The sequence below is a fragment of the Bufo bufo genome, chromosome 9, assembly GCF_905171765.1.
Source record: "Bufo bufo chromosome 9, aBufBuf1.1, whole genome shotgun sequence".
In the NCBI taxonomy this organism is placed as follows: domain Eukaryota; kingdom Metazoa; phylum Chordata; class Amphibia; order Anura; family Bufonidae; genus Bufo; species Bufo bufo.
Window position 1 is genome coordinate 5,112,459 of NC_053397.1, and position 18,208 is coordinate 5,130,666.

General features: G+C 50.8%; 1 protein-coding gene across 5 annotated transcripts; it reads left to right on the plus strand.

Annotated features, from left to right (window-relative positions):
* Positions 1-2,725: 2,725 nt before the first annotated feature.
* On the plus strand, positions 2,726-8,696 carry TMEM115 (transmembrane protein 115). 5 transcript variants are annotated; one of them, XM_040407074.1, is made up of 4 exons: positions 2,726-3,021; positions 3,139-3,376; positions 3,745-4,995; positions 8,048-8,696. In XM_040407074.1, exons 3-4 carry the CDS (start codon positions 4,142-4,144, stop codon positions 8,247-8,249), a joined length of 1,056 nt encoding a protein of 351 aa, XP_040263008.1. In that variant the 5' UTR covers positions 2,726-3,021; positions 3,139-3,376; positions 3,745-4,141; the 3' UTR covers positions 8,250-8,696. The 5 variants fall into 5 exon arrangements, with proteins under 5 accessions (XP_040263008.1, XP_040263010.1, XP_040263009.1 ...); XM_040407076.1 differs by having other exon boundaries at positions 3,791-4,995; XM_040407075.1 differs by having other exon boundaries at positions 3,231-3,376.
* Positions 8,697-18,208: the final 9,512 nt, after the last annotated feature.

The following is an 18,208-nucleotide window of genomic DNA, read 5'->3' on the forward strand; positions in this document are numbered from 1 at the left end:
ATGACCCCCCCCGCGTTGTTACGGGATGCCGGCTAAATGATTTCAGCCGGCATCCCGTTCCGATTAACCCCTGCGGTGCCGGAGTCGCGAATTAAAGCCATGACGTACCGGTATGTCATGGGTCCTTAAGGATTCGGGACCCATGCCGTACCAGTATGTCCTAAGTCCTTAAGGGGTTAAAGGTTAATCATCATTGGTGGCGCAGTGCCCCCCATTCCCCAGTATTAAAATCATTGGTGGCAGTGGCCACAGGGTCCCCTCCTCTTCATTGGTGGCAGTTCTAATCGGAGCCCCAGCAGTGTAATCCCGGGGCTTCAATCGGTTACCATGGCAGCCAGGACGCTGCTGAAGCCCTGGCTGCCATGTAATATGCAGAGGGCAGCAGGGACAGTGTAAGCTCTATCAGGGTGAATAGGACAAGGGATGAAAAAACACCCGGTTCTAGCCCCTAAGGGGGAAGAAGTTATTAAATAAAAAGTTATAAAAAAAAAAAAAAAACACACCAAAATATTAAGTATAAATTACACATAAAATATATAGACAATAAATAAACATATCGCCACGTCCAAAAAGTCCAAACTATTAAAATAGAAACAAATCTATGCGGTGAATGCTGGAACAGAAAAATAAAAAATGCGTGATTCGCCATTTTAAAAAATGCTGAATGCACGTGGCTTTTTTGGTTTATTTTTTTCACGTGGTATTGAGCATCACAATACTTTTTTATGGTATCGAAATTGAATCAAAAATTTGGTATCGCAACAACTCTTGTTCTTGACTCCACGGCCCATCTTTCTTCCCATTATACTCTATGGGCCCTCCATTGTGCTATTCACCTGTCATTCCATAGAGAACAGGAAAAATCCAAAAGTTATTTCTATTGTATAAGATGTTACTATACACGGGGAAGATCTGTGGTAAAGGATAAGTTGATATTTTTTGCAGATTTTCCTACAAATTATCTGATACTTTGCTTCCCATTATAGGCTACTTTCACACCTGCATTCGGGTGTCCGCTCGTGAGCTCCGTTTGAAGGGTCTCACAAGCGGCCCCGAACGCATCCGTCCGGCCCTAATGCATTCTGAGTGGACGCGGATCCGCTCAGAATGCATCAGTCTGGCCTGGCCGTGCGGAGGCGAGCGGATCCGTCCAGACTTACAATGTAAGTCAATGGGGACGGATCCGTTTGAAGATGACACCATATGGCTCAATCTTCAAACGGATCCGTCCCCCATTAACTTTCAATGTAAAGTCTGGACGGATCCGTTCAGGCTACTTTCACACTTAGAATTTTTTTCAAACTATAATGCAGACGGATCCATTCTGAATGGATCCAAACATCTGCATTATAGGAGCGGATCCGTCTGAGCAGACCCCAGACGGACCCGCTCTGAACGCTAGTGTGAAAGTAGCCTTAGCCTATGGGCCTTCTCTTCCCCTGCCAATGTCTATGGCATTCCATCCTGTCCTTCCTTTTAGTGTGAACCCTGAACAGGAGTTATTGTGACCTCGGCTCTGAAGTCGTCCCCATATCATCAGATATCAGTTTAATACCGCCGGTAATTAACCGATGAACAAGCAAACGGCTGATGGTGCTAATTACAATCTGCCGCCGGCAAATAACCGTACAGCGTGGAGACAGACGGTACAACGAGCGCCCTGCCCCCCCCCCCATACTGTGGAGAAGATGGCTGCATGTAACAGGAGCATCTCCTCACCAGGCAAGTCCTTCCTTATCACCTGTAGGATCTGCCTGTGTAATACAGCCCACCCCCCTCAGCATACACAGCTGCCCCCCACATACACACGAGACCCCCCTCAGCATACACACAGCTGCCCCCCACATACACGCAGCCCCCCACACACACGAGACCCCCCTCAGCATACACACAGCTGCCCCCCACATACACGCAGCCCCCCACACACACGAGACCCCCCTCAGCATACACACAGCTGCCCCCCACATACACGCGAGACCCCCCTCAGCATACACACAGCTGCCCCCCACATACACGCGAGACCCCCCTCAGCATACACACAGCTGCCCCCCACACACACGCGAGACCCCCCTCAGCATACACACAGCTGCCCCCCACACACACACGAGACCCCCCTCAGCATACACACAGCTGCCCCCCCCACACACACACACAAGACCCCCCTCAGCATACACACAGCTGCCCCCCACATACACGCAGCCCCCCACACACACACGAGACCCCCCTCAGCATACACACAGCTGCCCCCCACATACACGCAGCCCCCCACACACACACGAGACCCCCCTCAGCATACACGCAGCCCCCCACACACACGAGACCCCCCTCAGCATACACACAGCTGCCCCCCACATACACTCAGCCACACACACACGAGACCCCCCTCAGCATACACACAGCCACCCACACACGACACCCCCCCCCCCATCGCAGTAGTACAGCAGCCCCCAGTACTTCTCCTGCGCTGCTGACACTCGTCGTGACTAATGAGCTCTTGGAAAAAGCGCGCGGCTCTCCGGTTTCCGATCCACGTGATCTAGGAGTGCCACGTGATGTTGTGACGTCAGTAGGTCCTTGTCGAGTATAGTATTTAGCCATTACCCTATTCTGATACCTTGGTAACTAGAGGCTTTAGTACTGCGCATGCGCGCGTCTCCTTTACGGCCGCTCATCCGGACTTCGATTCCCAGAGGTGTGTGCGGAGAAGGCTGCGCATGCGTACTGGCTATTTGTGCGCTGCGCGGCTGGTGACGTTGTCGGGTGGAAGTGTCAGGCCTGCCCTGTACAGCCCGGAACCGGAGCCGAGAGCGGAGCGGGCGGCGGCGGGGGAGCTGTGGTGGTATCTATGGGCAGTGAGGCTGCCGGCACCCTGCAGGGGAGCGTTCTAGGGGGGCGTCACCTCATAGGACCAGTTTGTGTCGGGGTCACCCTATAGGGGCAGTGTCTATAGGGGCAGCCCCCATTGCGGCCATCCAATAGGGGGAGATTGTGTTTAAGCGTCTATAGGGGAGGTTTCTATAGGTCCCATCTCTATAAGGGACAGGAGCGCAGTTTCTATAGGTCCCATCTCTATAAGGGACAGGAGCGCAGTTTCTATAGGTCACCATCTCTATAGGTCTGAGTTCCCACTGTCTATAGGGGCAGGTGCGCAGTTTCTATAGGTCTTGGTTCACACTGTCTATAGGGGAAGGAGCGCAGTTTCTATAGGTCTTGGTTCACACTGTCTATAGGGGAAGGAGCGCAGTTTCTATAGGTCTGGGTTCACACTGTCTATAGGGGAAGGAGCGCAGTTTCTATAGGTCTGGGTTCACACTGTCTATAGGGGAAGGAGCGCAGTTTCTATAGGTCTGGGTTCCCACTGTCTCTATAGGGGAAGGTGCGCAGTTTCTATAGGTCTGGGTTCCTACTGTCTATAGGGGCAGGTGCGCAGTTTCTATAGGTCTGGGTTCCCACTGTCTATAGGGGCAGGTGCGCAGTTTCTATAGGTCTGGGTTCCCACTGTCTATAGGGGCAGGTGCGCAGTTTCTATAGGTTTGGGTTCCCACTGTCTATAGGGGCAGGTGCGCAGTTTCTATAGGTCTGGGTTCCCACTGTCTATAGGGGCAGGTGCGCAGTTTCTATAGGTCTGGGTTCCCACTCTCTATAGGGGAAGGAGCGCAGTTTCTATAGGTCTGGGTTCCCACTCTCTATAGGGGAAGGAGCGCAGTTTCTATAGGTCTGGGTTCCCACTCTCCATAGGGGAAGGAGCGCAGTTTCTATAGGTCTTGGTTCCCACTCTCTATAGGGGAAGGAGCGCAGTTTCTATAGGTCTTGGTTCCCACTCTCTATAGGGGAAGGAGCGCAGTTTCTATAGGTCTGGGTTCACACTGTCTCTATAGGGGCAGGAGCGCAGTTTCTATAGGTCTTGGTTCACACGGTCTCTATAGGGGAAGGAGCGCAGTTTCTATAGGTCTGGGTTCCCACTCTCTATAAGGGGCGCAGTGACAGATCCAGTAGTCATTTGGAGGATTGGAGTTGTACTTCCTGTACCAGACTTGTCTTTAGGGGGTCTTCCTGTCTTTAGGCCCCTGACTTCTATACATAACAGGTAGACACTGGCGTAAATCCAAGTTATTGGGGTGTAGAGGTTCGGGGTGACCCTATGACTGCCGCCATGCTGCGCTCCATCCCTGCCAACCGGCTGGTGTCTGCGCTGTCTGGGAGCAGCGTGCTGGTGAAGTGCCTGTGGGGGGTCGTAGTCCTCCTTTACCTTCTCTCCCTATGGGTGGACACTGCTCATGTTCTGGCCGTCACCCCTGGACTCTTGCTGCCCCCCAACCTCTGGCTGTGGACGCTGGTGACGCACGGACTGGTGGAGCTGCACCTATGGGACGTCCTTGCTAATCTGCTGCTGACCCTGGGTGCCGGGCGCCGGCTGGAGCCGCTGTGGGGGGCCCCGGAGCTGCTGCTCTTCTATGGGGTGGTCAGTCTGTCTGTGGGCATCCTGAGCTCCCTCTTCTTCCTGGTGGCCTACGCTGCGACCTCTGACCTGTACTTCCTGTTCTCCGCCCGGGTCCACGGGTTTCCAGCCTTTGCCGGCGCCGTCCTGGTGGCGCATAAACAGACGATCGGAGACGTCCTGGTGGAGCCTCAGCGCTGGGTGCGGATTCTCCCTCAGCTGGCACTGCTGGGGGTCATGGTGCTGACGGTGGCCGGGCTGATCCCGGGTCAGGTGCTGGTGGGGTACAGTCTGGGGCTGTTGTCCGGCTGGGTGTACCTGCGCTTCTACCAGAGACACAGCCGCGGCCGAGGAGACATGTCCGACCACTTCTCCTTCGGCAGCTTCTTCCCGGCGCCCCTGCAGCCCGCCGCTGCCCTCCTTGGGACCCTCGCACACGCCGGCCTGGTGAAACTGCGACTCTGCCCGCAAACTGTCAAGAGATACGACGTGGGGGCGCCATCCTCCATCACCATCAGCTTACCGGGCACTGACCCCCAAGACGCCGAACGGAGGAGGTAACGTGTGCGGGGGAGGGGCTGCTCTCCTATTTTCTCCTTTACAAGTCACTTTGTTACAATGTATCAGTCTGGAGTGCAGGAAGTTTATAGAATTGTCTAGACCGGATACATTGTAACAAACCCTCAGCGGCTATGAGTTGATTGATAAAGCAATTACATGACTGATAATTCCTCAGCCCGCCCGCCCCGTATGACTTGTGATGTCTCCTGTACGAGGTCAGCACAAAGAAAACTGTGGGGGGGGGGGGCTGATATAACCGTATTATAGGCGTCGCTCCGTTACCTGTGATCTGCAAATAGCGGTTTGAGCCCCGCCCCCTGGATGATGGAGATGACGGCCATGTTGGTTGTCACCCAGCTTTCCTAGAATCGGACAGGGCGGCTCTAAGTCTCCCTCCACGCTCAGGGCCGTTGATGGGAGTTTTGCCAGCATGAAGTTCCCTCTGCTGGTGGGGGCCACAGCGGGCCCCGGGGCGTCTGCTTCATGGTCGGGATGATCTTTTCTTGTGCATGAGGCCGTTATGCTGATGATTAATAAGATTTGTCAGCGCCCCCCGGAGGCAGATCCTGCCCTGTAAGAGGGTCTAAGTATGGGGGGTGGTTGGTGGACGATCAAGCCCCCCCTTCCCGAGCAGAAAGACCTCGCAGAAAGCATCGGCCCGCGGCTGGGAAAGCTCGTAGCCCCCGCAGCCCCATTAGTGCGGCCACCGCTCAGGTTGGGGGGGTTCGTTATGTATTGTTGGGGGGAGGGGGGGGGGGGCATTTAAAGGGAAAGCAGTAAAGATTCCCACATCATACGGTAATGTCTGCGGGACTAGATCAGAGTGGGGTCTGGCAGCAAGCACAGATATTGAACATGGCGACAGTCTAATGGGAAGTGCTTAACATTTCGGATTCGATTTCCATTACTCGACACCGGCCCTTTAATCACAGTTGTGCAGTTTGTTGCCCTGGCTGAAGGTGGCGCTGCGAGGCCGGAGACTTCAGGGTGAATTCACACACAGCAGATAAAACTGACAGAAAATGTATTTCCATTTATCTGGACGGAGTGAAGGCTGCGTGTGAACTCGCCCTCACACTCCGGGCTTTAGTGACATCAAATATGGCGGAGGAGAACCGGCCAGTGCAAAGAGTAGAGTCAGGACCGTGTTCTACTCTAGTCACATCCAGAGCTGCATTCAATATTCTACAGTTGCATCACATGTTATACTCCGGTCACATCCAAAGCTGCACTCACTGTTATATAGTTAAAGGGGATGTCTGACTTCAGCAAATGGCATTTATCATGTAGATGCAGTTAATACCAGGCCCTGACTAATGTATTGTGATTCTCCATATTGCTTCCTTTGCTGACGAAATTTAGATTATACACGGCTTATTTCCATGGTTACGACCACCCTGTAATCCAACAGCGGTGGTCGTGCTTGCACAAAATAGGAAAGTGTCGGCCTCTCTGGTGGCTGGGACCGTTGGACCGCACATAGAATGGTGCTTTATTCTGTAGTGTGCAAGCACGACCACCACTGATGGATTACAGGGTGGTCGTAACCATGGAAATGAGCCGTGTATAATCTGAATCTTGTCAGCAAAGGAAGCAATATGGAGAATCACAATACATTAGTCAGGGCCTGGTAGTAACTGCATCTACATGAGACGACCCCTTTAAAGTAATATATTCTACTACAATCGCATCCAGAGCTGCACTCACTATTCTACTATTAAATCATGTCTTAGGTCTCATGCATATTAACCTAACGTTCCGTTCTGCAAAATGCCAAATGCACACGGCCGGCATCCATGTTTTGCGGATCCGCAATTTGTGGACCACAAAACGCATATGGACGTGTAAATGTACCCTTACACAACAGTCACATCCAGAGCTGCACTAACTATAGTAGTCACATCCAGAGCAGCACTCGCTGTTATATAGTTATGTAATGTATTATACTACAGTCACAGCCAGAGCTGCATTCGCTGTTATGTAATGTATTATACTAGTCACAGCCAGAGCTGCACTCGCTGTTATGTAATGTATTATACTACAGTCACAGCCAGAGCTGCACTCGCTGTTATATAGTTACGTAATGCATTATACTACAGTCACAGCCAGAGCTGCATTCGCTGTTATGTAATGTGTTATACTACAGTCACAGCTGCACTCGCTGTTACGTAATGTATTATACTACAGTCACAGCCAGAGCTGCACTTGCTGTTATGTAATGTATTATACTACAGTCACAGCCAGAGCTGCACTCGCTGTTATGTAATGTATTATACTACAGTCACAGCCAGAGCTGCACTTGCTGTTACGTAATGTATTATACTACAGTCACAGCCAGAGCTGCACTCGCTGTTATATAGTTACGTAATGTATTATACTACAGTCACAGCCAGAGCTGCACTCGCTGTTACGTAATGTATTATACTACAGTCACAGCCAGAGCTGCACTCGCTGTTATGTAATGTATTATACTACAGTCACAGCCAGAGCTGCACTCGCTGTTATATAGTTACGTAATGTATTATACTAGTCACAGCCAGAGCTGCACTCGCTGTTATGTAATGTATTATACTACAGTCACAGCCAGAGCTGCACTCGCTGTTATGTAATGTATTATACTAGTCACAGCCAGAGCTGCACTCGCTGTTATATAGTTACGTAATGTATTATACTACAGTCACAGCTGCATTCGCTGTTATGTAATGTATTATACTACAGTCACAGCCAGAGCTGCACTCACTGTTACGTAATGTATTATACTACAGTCACAGCTGCACTCGCTGTTATGTAATGTATTATACTACAGTCACAGCCAGAGCTGCACTCGCTGTTATGTAATGTATTATACTACAGTCACAGCCAGAGCTGCACTCGCTGTTATGTAATGTATTATACTACAGTCACAGCCAGAGCTGCACTCGCCTATATACTGTTAAAGCATGCCTTATGTTCCAGTCACTTCTGCGCTGTGAACATGGCCGTGCAGAGTGCCTGCTGTGGGTTGTAGATGCAGATGATGAGAGTAGTGACCTGTCGTCTCCTCCACAGGCAGCTGGCGCTGAAGGCTCTGAACGAGCGGTTGAAGCGAGTAGAAGACCAGACATCATGGCCGAGCATGGAGGAGGAGGAGGGGGAGGAGGAGGAGGAGGAGGAAGACGATGCGTCTCGTGAGATGTCCTTCAGCAGCGGCGGCAGTAAAACGGATCCTCAGTCCGCCCAGGAGCCGAGCACAGCGGGGCCCATCGTATAAGCCGCCTGCGGACACTCCCACTGTTCGGCGTCGTGGTGGAGCCGAGCACAGAGGCGCTGCACGTCTTCTCAGCAGGGTCCTTCACCCTCAATGTTGGTATTACGTCGTTTGCACGGTGGGCCCCTGAGACGCTCCATGGGGCCCGTCCACCGTCTGCACTGCCCAAAGCCAAGCTTGTGTACCCCTCTAATAACACTACTAGCAGGTATTGGGGTAGCACCTTTACATGGGATGTGCCATCACTACCGAGGACCCCCCACTTCTGTGTGCCAGGGGACACCAAACCCGAGAAGAGGCGGAGTCTCTGGTTTCCCTGCCGGAGGGGGCGGGGATCGGCAGGACCCTGGGAAAGAACTTCTTTTTCTCTCTTCGAGGATTTACATTTACTGCTCCGGGGACGTAAATGGCGATATTTTTCTGTCTGGATTAAAGTTTTTTTGGAAATTATTTGTGTCTCTATCTGACCACCAAGACTCCACCAGCAGAATAGTGAGTGCAGCTCTGGAGTATAATACAGGATGTAACTCAGGATCAGTACAGGATAAGTAATGTATGTACACAGTGACTGTACCAGCAGAATAGTGAGTGCAGCTCTGGAGTATAATACAGGATGTAACTCAGGATCAGTACAGGATAAGTAATGTATGTACACAGTGACTGCACCAGCAGAATAGTGAGTGCAGCTCTGGAGTATAATACAGGATGTAACTCAGGATCTGTACAGGATAAGTAATGTATGTACACAGTGACTGCACCAGCAGAATAGTGAGTGGAGCTCTGCAGTATAATACAGGATGTAACTCAGGATCAGTACAGGATAAGTAATGTATGTACACAGTGACTGCACCAGCAGAATAGTGAGTGCAGCTCTGGAGTATAATACAGGATGTAACTCAGGATCAGTACAGGATATGTAATGTATGTACACAGTGACTGCACCAGCAGAATAGTGAGTGCAGCTCTGCAGTATAATACAGGATGTAACTCAGGATCAGTACAGGATATGTAATGTATGTACACAGTGACTGCACCAGCAGAATAGTGAATACAGCTCTGGAGTATAATACAGGATGTAACTCGGGATCAGTACAGGATAAGTAATGTATGTACACAGTGACTGCACCAGCAGAATAGTGAGTGCAGCTCTGCAGTATAATACAGGATGTAACTCAGGATCAGTACAGGATAAGTAATGTATGTACACAGTGACTGCACCAGCAGAATAGTGAGTGCAGCTCTGCAGTATAATACAGGATGTAACTCAGGATCAGTACAGGATAAGTAATGTATGAACACAGTGACTGCACCAGCAGAATAGTGAGTACAGCTCTGGAGTATAATACAGGATGTAACTCAGGATCAGTACAGGATAAGTAATGTATGTACACAGTAAGTGCACCAGCAGAATAGTGAGTGCAGCTCTGGAGTATAATACAGGATGTAACTCAGGATCAGTACAGGATAAGTAATGTATGTACACAGTGACTGCACCAGCAGAATAGTGAGTACAGCTCTGGAGTATAATACAGGATGTAACTCAGGATCAGTACAGGATAAGTAATGTATGTACACAGTGACTGCACCAGCAGAATAGTGAGTGCAGCTCTGGAGTATAATACAGGATGTAAAAGATAGTGGTTTTTGAACCCTATTTTCGGCGCTGAAAACAGGAGGCAGATTCTCATAAAATATATTTTAAAAATTGAATAGCTTATTTATTCTTTTGTCAACGCGTTTCAAGGGCACACAGCCCTCTTCGTCAGGACAATAAAAGCATATGCTGGACGGGAAAATACCAGCACAAGCTCTCTACAGTTGTTGTGGCTTCACACAACAACATACGGTAAGCGCTTCTTGTATACAGTGCATTTATACCAAATATACAGCCACACACACGAGGCGCGGCCTCCTGTCTCTTTCTTCTCTCCTTTTCTATATATAATACAGGATGTAACTCAGGATCAGTACAGGATAAGTAATGTATGTACACAGTGACTGCACCAGCAGAATAGTGAGTGCAGCTCTGGAGTATAATACAGGATGTAACTCAGGATCAGTACAGGATAAGTAATGTATGTACACAGTGACTGCACCAGCAGAATAGTGAGTGCAGCTCTGGAGTATAATACAGGATGTAACTCAGGATCAGTACAGGATAAGTAATGTATGTACACAGTGACTGCACCAGCAGAATAGTGAGTGCAGCTCTGGAGTATAATACAGGATGTAACTCAGGATCAGTACAGGATAAGTAATGTATGTACACAGTGACTGCACCAGCAGAATAGTGAGTGCAGCTCTGGAGTATAATACAGGATGTAACTAGGCGATTTTCCTAGTCTATGACGGAAAGTCATGGTTTTATTAAAGACACGGAGGCGAGTATTGCTATCTCCTTCTTTACTGTCCACCATATAGCAGCAAAGAAAAAACTTTACATAACATGACGTAACCATAGTAACATCACCCTCCCCTCATAGTCCATATAATAGACGGCTCCTCCTATAGATCCTCCTCTTTCTTTACGAGCCTGCCACCATGACCGGAACCACCGCACACGAAACCGGAACCTTGAATCGGGAAAACGACCATCATGGAACCCCCGGAACATCCGAACGAACACCATCAGCTGAGATCACTGGAACCCTTCTTCCTTGAAAGCCAACATGGCTACAACTGGAGCAGAGCAATTGAAGCCCGCAGCGAATCAACTTCCTCCTGAAAGTAATAAACAAATTAAGCAATGGGCAGAAGAATACATCGCCAGTCATACGTGATCCTGCCATCATAAACATCTTAAGCCGACTATGCAGACAAAGCATGCAAATCAGAGTGAAAACCACAGAAAATACATTATAAGGGAGGGAATCCCAGGGTGGGCAATACTCGCCTCCGTGTCTTTAATAAAACCATGACTTTCCGTCATAGACTAGGAAAATCACCTAGTTTTACAGCAAGACACGGAGGCTCCTATTGCTAAGTTTAAAGTTGAGCAATAACAGCAGAAAACAAATGTGGAGGCGGTCTAAAATAATACTCCCTGAATGTCGATGCCGAAGACCAGTCCGCAAGACGTAGAATATCCTCCTATCGTGCCCCTGAAACAGCCAAGGCAGTAGCTGATGCGCCTCTAGCGGAATGAGCTGTAAATATGGAAGTATCGATTCCTGCTAACGCCATAATCCACTTCATCCAGCGCGCCAAAGTAGGGCTGGACACAGGACCAAACGGATGCCGAATGGATAAGAAAAGCTGAGGAACCGAAGACAACCGGTAAGTGCGCGTCCGGGATTCATACTCCTTCAAACAAGCCACCGGACAAAGAACCGGCGAGGCTGGAAATGATGGGTAAGAGACCGACCTAATGTTGGTCTTAGTACGTCTGGATATATTGAAGGTGACCCCCTCCGGAGTGAATGATCTGGCGTCGTGATCAAGCGCCCGAACATCAGAGACCCGCTTACAGGATATCAGGCAAAAAAGAACCACTAATTTGGCAGACAACTGCCGTAAGGTGAGATCCGGGTTACCTGGCCAGTTGGATAAAAAGGACAAAACCAAAGACACGTCCCAAGTCGTGGTAAAGCGAGGACGGGGAGGACGAGACATGCGGGAACCGCGAAGCAAACGCGATACGGAAGGGTGCTGTCCCGCAGGGACACCATCAAAACCCTGATGCGTAGACGAAAAAGCGGATCTGAACAAATTAATTGTCCGATAAGCTTTACCCGCTTCGAAAAGGGAAGTAAGAAAGTCTAGAAGATGGGTCACAGGGGCCGAAACGGGATCCAAGTCCCGTTCCACGCACCAACCAGACCAAGATCGCCAGGCTGCCCGATAAGATTTTCTGGTGCCGGGAGCCCATGTGTTGTCCAAAAGGCGTCTAGTTGCCTCTGAAATATCACCGATTTCTCCAGGCGTCCTGAGATCCGGCAGGCTATCAGACGTAGGGATCCGTCCAACAGGAGCGGGTGGTGTAATCCTCGAGGGTCCTGGAGGAGATCCATCCGATTCGGGAGAAGAAACGGCACATCTATCAGGAGACCCAGTAGAGACGGAAACCAAGCCTGAGTCCCCCAGAAGGGGACCACCACTACCAATTCGGCCAGATGACGACGGACATGTAACATCATCCTCGGGATCATAGCAAATGGCGGGAATGCATACATCAGGGGCCCGGACCAGGGTTGAAGGAACGCGTCCACTGCCTCTGCCGCCGGATCCGGGCGCCAGCTGAAAAACCGTGGAAGCTGGGTGTTCAGACGTGAGGCAAATAGGTCTATAGCAAAAGGACCCCAATTCCTGGATAACTCTGAAAATGTTTCTGGCGCTAGCATCCAATCGCTGCTGTCCGTAAGGTAGCGAGAGCCCCAATCCGCCCGACTGTTGTGGAGTCCCGGGAGATATTCCGCTTGAACCATGACCTCCCTGGAGAGACAAAAGGACCAGAAATCTTTCGCTAACCGAGCCAGGGTAGCCGAGCGCGTACCTCCCAACCGGTTGATGTATCGCACTGCAGACACATTGTCCATCCTCAAACGAATGCACGCCCGAGCCATCCCGTTGGTGAAACTCCGAATGGCAAAGGAACCGGCAAGAAGTTCCAACGCGTTGATATGAAGTCGTGCCTCTTCTGTGGACCACCGGCCGCCCGTGGAGATCCTGTTGCAGTGGGCACCCCAACGGTGAAGACTGGCGTCCGATTCGACAGTGAAATCGGGATGTAACCCGAATATCGCCTTGCCGTTCCATGCCTCCAGGTTGTCGATCCACTAAGCGATCTCTTCCCGAGATTCCGGGTCCAGGATCAGAGTGTCTGCGAACGCAGCGCCAGAGCAGAGATGCACTATCTTTAAGCGCTGAAGGGCCCTGTAGTGCAATGGGGCTGGAAACACTGCTTGGATCGACGAGGCGAGAAGACCGATGATCCTGGCTAAATGGCGCAGGGACAGCCGAGGCATAGACAGAGCATGTTTGAGTTCCTTGCGTATGGAACGCAGCTTCGTTATGGGTAGAGAGAGGGATTCGGACACCGAATCCACGGTAAACCCCAAAAACTCCATCCTCTGCGATGGTTCTAAGCATGACTTCTCGTGGTTGACGAGAAAACCTAGACGGGATAGAAGGTCTGTCGTCCAGCGGAGATGTATCAACAGAGTCGCGGCTGACTGGTGCATTACAAGAATGTCGTCCAGGTATATTATGAGGCGGACCCCACGACTGCGGAGCCAGGCCACCACTGGTCGCATAAGTTTCGTGAAGCACCACGGTGCTGATGAAAGGCCGAAAGGGAGGCAAGAGAACCTCCAGATTTCTCCCCTCCATATGAAACGCAGTAAATCCCTGGATGGGACGGACACAGGTACTGTTAAGTAAGCGTCCTTGAGGTCTAGTTTCACAAACCAATCGCCCGGCATGAGGAGATCTCGGAGTAGATGGATGCCCTCCATCTTGAAGTGGCGATAGCGGACAATCGCATTCAGAGCCCGTAAATTGATAACAGGGCGCATCTGACCCCCTTTCTTCTGGACCAGAAAGATAGAGCTGATGACACCCGTCATGCCTGGTGGTGCCCTCTCGATCGCCCGCTTGTGGTAAAGGGAAGTGAGCTCTAGGTCTACCAGCGCGGCGTCGGGGCGAGACAGCAGGGAGGTGGGGGGGGTAGGAATCTGATCTGGCGAAGCCACGAGTTCCACGTGGAAGCCTTCTACAGTGGATAAAATCCAAGGGTCGGATGTTATTGCCGCCCAAGCAGGGGAAAAATGCCGGAGTCTGCCCCCTATGCAATGCTCTAAAGAAGCCCCCATCGGGGGAGGACTTACCGAAATGTCGTCGTGAGGACTGATTTCCTCTGTAGGGTCTGCCACGCCATTGTCCACCTCTGGCAGGGAAGAACGGGGATGGAAACCTCTGTTCCTGGAAGGCGGGGCGTTGCTGAAAGGAGCCTCTGCCCGCGTTGCGGGCTTGAAAATTGGAACGGCCGGACAGGCGGCCCCTAATACTGCCGGCCCTGGTGGAGACCCGTCCCTGAAATACTCTCCTAATTGAAGATTGGGCCTTATCTAGGGCAGTGAAAGCTTCCACGAACCGGCTCAAATCCTTAATAAAGGAGTCGCCAAAGAGATGACCCTGAGCGTCTGCGCCTGATTCGGTAAGGGCCAGGTTGGCCAGTTTCTAATCAATTTTAAATAAAATTGCTTTCCTTCTCTCAATTGCTAGAGAGGAATTGGCGTTGCCAGCGATGCAGATTGCCCGCTGGATCCAGCCTCTCATTTCCTCAGGGTCAATAGGGGACCCCTCAGATCTGGCATTCTCAGCCATCTCAAACAATTTGGCCAGAGGACCAAAGACATCTAGGAGCTTGTCCTGACAGCTACGCAGAGCTGAGTCTAACCCCTTACGGGGATTCCAGCCGGACTTGGCGAGGAATTGTGTGACCTTGGGATCTACCACAGGAGTGTCACATACCTTATTAGGCACAATAGGCATAGGGCATTCAGCCTTCATCTTATTTCTCGCCTCCTTGCTAAGGGGGCGGCGGACCCAATGTTCCAAGTATTTGCCAACATGGTCCGTTGGCAGCCACTCCGCCGATCTGGGATGGTGGAGGGCGTTAGGGTCAAACATGGGCTCTCCCAAATGGTCGACAAGGGAGGAAGCCGGAGTAGCCCTGGCAGAGGGATCCTTCACCTGAGAAGTGGAAGGAATGGGGCAGTTTGGGGAACTGGGTCCCGCATGTGTATCTTCCTCAGAATCAGCATTTGTATCAGCAAAGGCCTCCTCATCTGACCCAATCTCGGCGTCAGAATCACTCAATTGTTGCGCTCTAGCGCATTTCCAAGGCCGCGCCCGTTCTGCCTGGCGCGGAAAGGCTCTCTTACGCGATCTATGCGCGTGTTCAAGGGTGGCCGGAGGCGCACCAGTCAATTGTACCTGTGACACAGGACTATTCAAAGGAGGTTGCTGAGCTGTGGGGGCCGCAGGCTGCACAGACCCTGAAAGAGGGCGGCCAGCCAGTGCCTGTGCTATCGTCTGAGACAGCACAGAGGACATGGAGTCCATTGCAGCAGTAATAGCGGCCGTGACAGAGCGCTGCAGCGCTACTGCCTGGTTGTCAGCCCCACTATGGGTATCCCTATCAGGGGAAGAGGGTGCAGAGGCCTCCATGATGAGTAGAAAGAATCTATATATCTCTATATATCTATATGTCTACCTGATGAAGATAATGGCAAAACTGAGCTAAGGCTATTAATATATATGAGGCCTAATAGCGGCTAGCTAACAATAGTGCCGGGTAAGCGATTAGAGGAGGAAGGCAGGGTTAGTCACCCGATCTGCAGGAGCGCCGGTACAGGCGACTGGATCACAGGAGCGGATGCGGAGAAACAGGAAGTGCCGCCGAGGTCCCGCGATAACCGGCGGGAAGAAGCAGAAGAAATTAAAATGGCCGCCGAAATCCAGCGAGAACAAGCGGGAGACGGCCAAAGGAGTACCAAGATGGCCGCCGGGATCTCGCGATATCACGCGGCCATGGAGAAGACTGAGGTGAGCGCAGGAACCGCAGCGCCGATGGGGTAAGACGAGAAAAAACCTGTAAAAAACACTGGAAGGGGTACAAAGACACACCGCAAAAGCGGAGCCTATGGGGAGGTAAAACGGAACCTAAAAGTGTTAGGAAAAAGGAAAACCGCAAAGCATAGGGTGCAGGGAAGGAATCCCAAGCAAAGCGCAGTAATATAAACGCTAGCAGCAGCTAGTACCAATAGCAGCTGACAAATAACAGCAATACAAATAGAATGCACAATCTAATGCAAAATATATAGACACAGGAGCTGCCAAAATGAGTACTTATCTTGGTGGCAGCAGCAAAGAAAGAGGAGGATCTATAGGAGGAGCTGCCTATTATATGGACTATGAGGGGAGGGTGATGTTACTATGGTTACGTCATGTTATGTAAAGTTTTTTCTTTGCTGCTATATGGTGGACAGTAAAGAAGGAGATAGCAATAGGAGCCTCCGTGTCTTGCTGTAAAACTCAGGATCAGTACAGGATAAGTAATGTATGTACACAGTGACTGTACCAGCAGAATAGTGAGTGCAGCTCTGGAGTATAATACAGGATGTAACTAAATGATTTTCCTATTTCATGACGTAAAGTCATAGTTTTATTAAAGACACGGAGGCTCCTATTGCTTTCTCCTTCTTTACTTCCACCAATAGCAGCAAAGGAGAAATTTACATAAACATAACAATAAAGGCCCCTCCCCTGACAGATCCTATAATAAGCAGTGTCCTCTTGCATATCTTCCTCTTTCTTTGAATCCACGACACCAACCGCCAAACCATAACCGAAACCGTAACTGGAACTGGATCCGAAACCGACAACCATTCTGGTCCGTCCAACTGTAGAACTCAAGCCAACATGGCTAACACTTCAGGAAACCTGGAACAACGCGGAATTCCATATGCCGTGGGGCTTTCAACCTGAAACAGAATAAATAATATAGCCAGTGTAAAAATCGGGTAAAAACTGAGCAATATCGACCCTGGAACGGTCGTACATCAAAAGGTCGCTGATAAACAGAACCATAAATAAACCTTAATGGCAATATATGTCATAAATAACAATAAAAGACAATGTAAACAGTCAATAAAATCACCATAAAATCACAATAACAGGGCGGGCAGGAGAAACCCAGGGCGGGCAATACTCGCCTCCGTGTCTTTAATAAAACTATGACTTTACGTCATGAAATAGGAAAATCATTTAGTTTTACAGCAAGACACGGAGGCTTCGTATTGCAAGTTCAAAGCCGATCAATAATAGATGAAAACACATGAGGGGGCGGACGAAAATAAAACTCTGTGAACGTCGTGGCCCTAGACCAGTCAGCCAGACGCAGAATGTCCTCCAAACGAGCCCCCGAAACCGCCAGGGCAGTGGCAGCCGCGCCCCTGGCCGAATGAGCGGTAAAGACCGCTGTATCAATCCCCGAAAGGGACTTGACCCACTTCATCCACCGCGCCAAAGTGGGACTGGTCACCGGGCCAAAGGGATGGCGAATAGATAGGAAAAGTTGTGGGATGTCCGCAGAGCGGTGAGTCCAAGTGCGCAACTCATATTCCCGTAAGCAAGTTACAGGACAAAGCGCTGGAGAAGACGGAAAACAGGGATAAGACACAGACCGAATATTGGTCTTGGTGCGCCGCGTAATGTTAAATGTGACGCCCTCGGGAGTAAAGGATCTCGCATCATGATCCAGAGCCCTGACATCAGAAACCCTCTTACAGGAAATCAGGCAAAAGAGGGTAAGCAATTTGGCTGACAGTTGACGGAGGGAAAGAGCCGCGTTGTCAGGCCACGCCGAGAGGAAAGACAGGACCAGGGACACGTCCCACGTAGTGGTGAAGCGCGGCCGGGGAGGCCGAGCCAAGCGTGAGCCACGTAGTAGGCGTGACACCGAAGGGTGTTGACCCGCCGGAACACCATCAAAGCCCTGATGAGTAGAAGAAATCGCTGAACGGAACAAATTGATGGTCCGATAAGCTTTTCCTGCTTCAAAAAGAGACGTAAGGAATTGTAATAAATGGGTCACAGGCGCCGAAATGGGATCCAGGTCCCGTTCCACGCACCAGCTAACCCAAGATCTCCAAGCTGCCCGGTAAGATTTTCGGGTGCCGGGAGCCCAAGCGTTGTCCAGGAGGCGTCTAGTTGCCTCCGAAATTCCCTCGACCTCTCCTGGAGTCCTGAGATTCGGCACGCTAGAAGTTGAAGGGAGCCTTCGACCAGCAGGGGATGTGGGGCACCTAGAGGGTCCTGGAGGAGATCCGTCCGATCCGGGAGGAGGAGAGGTACATCCACCAGGAGTTCCAGGAGGCTCGGGTACCAGGCTTGAGACCCCCAGAAGGGAATCACCACCACCAATTCCGCCACCTGACGATGAGTCTGTAGCAGCATCC

Bases quoted from the DNA above. Each gene is read 5' to 3' on its own strand.
- TMEM115 (XM_040407074.1), top strand. From the start codon at position 4,142: ATGACTGCCGCCATGCTGCGCTCCATCCCTGCCAACCGGCTGGTGTCT. The intron at 4,996-8,047 runs GTAACGTGTGCG...TCTCCTCCACAG, and splicing joins CAAGACGCCGAACGGAGGAG to GCAGCTGGCGCTGAAGGCTC.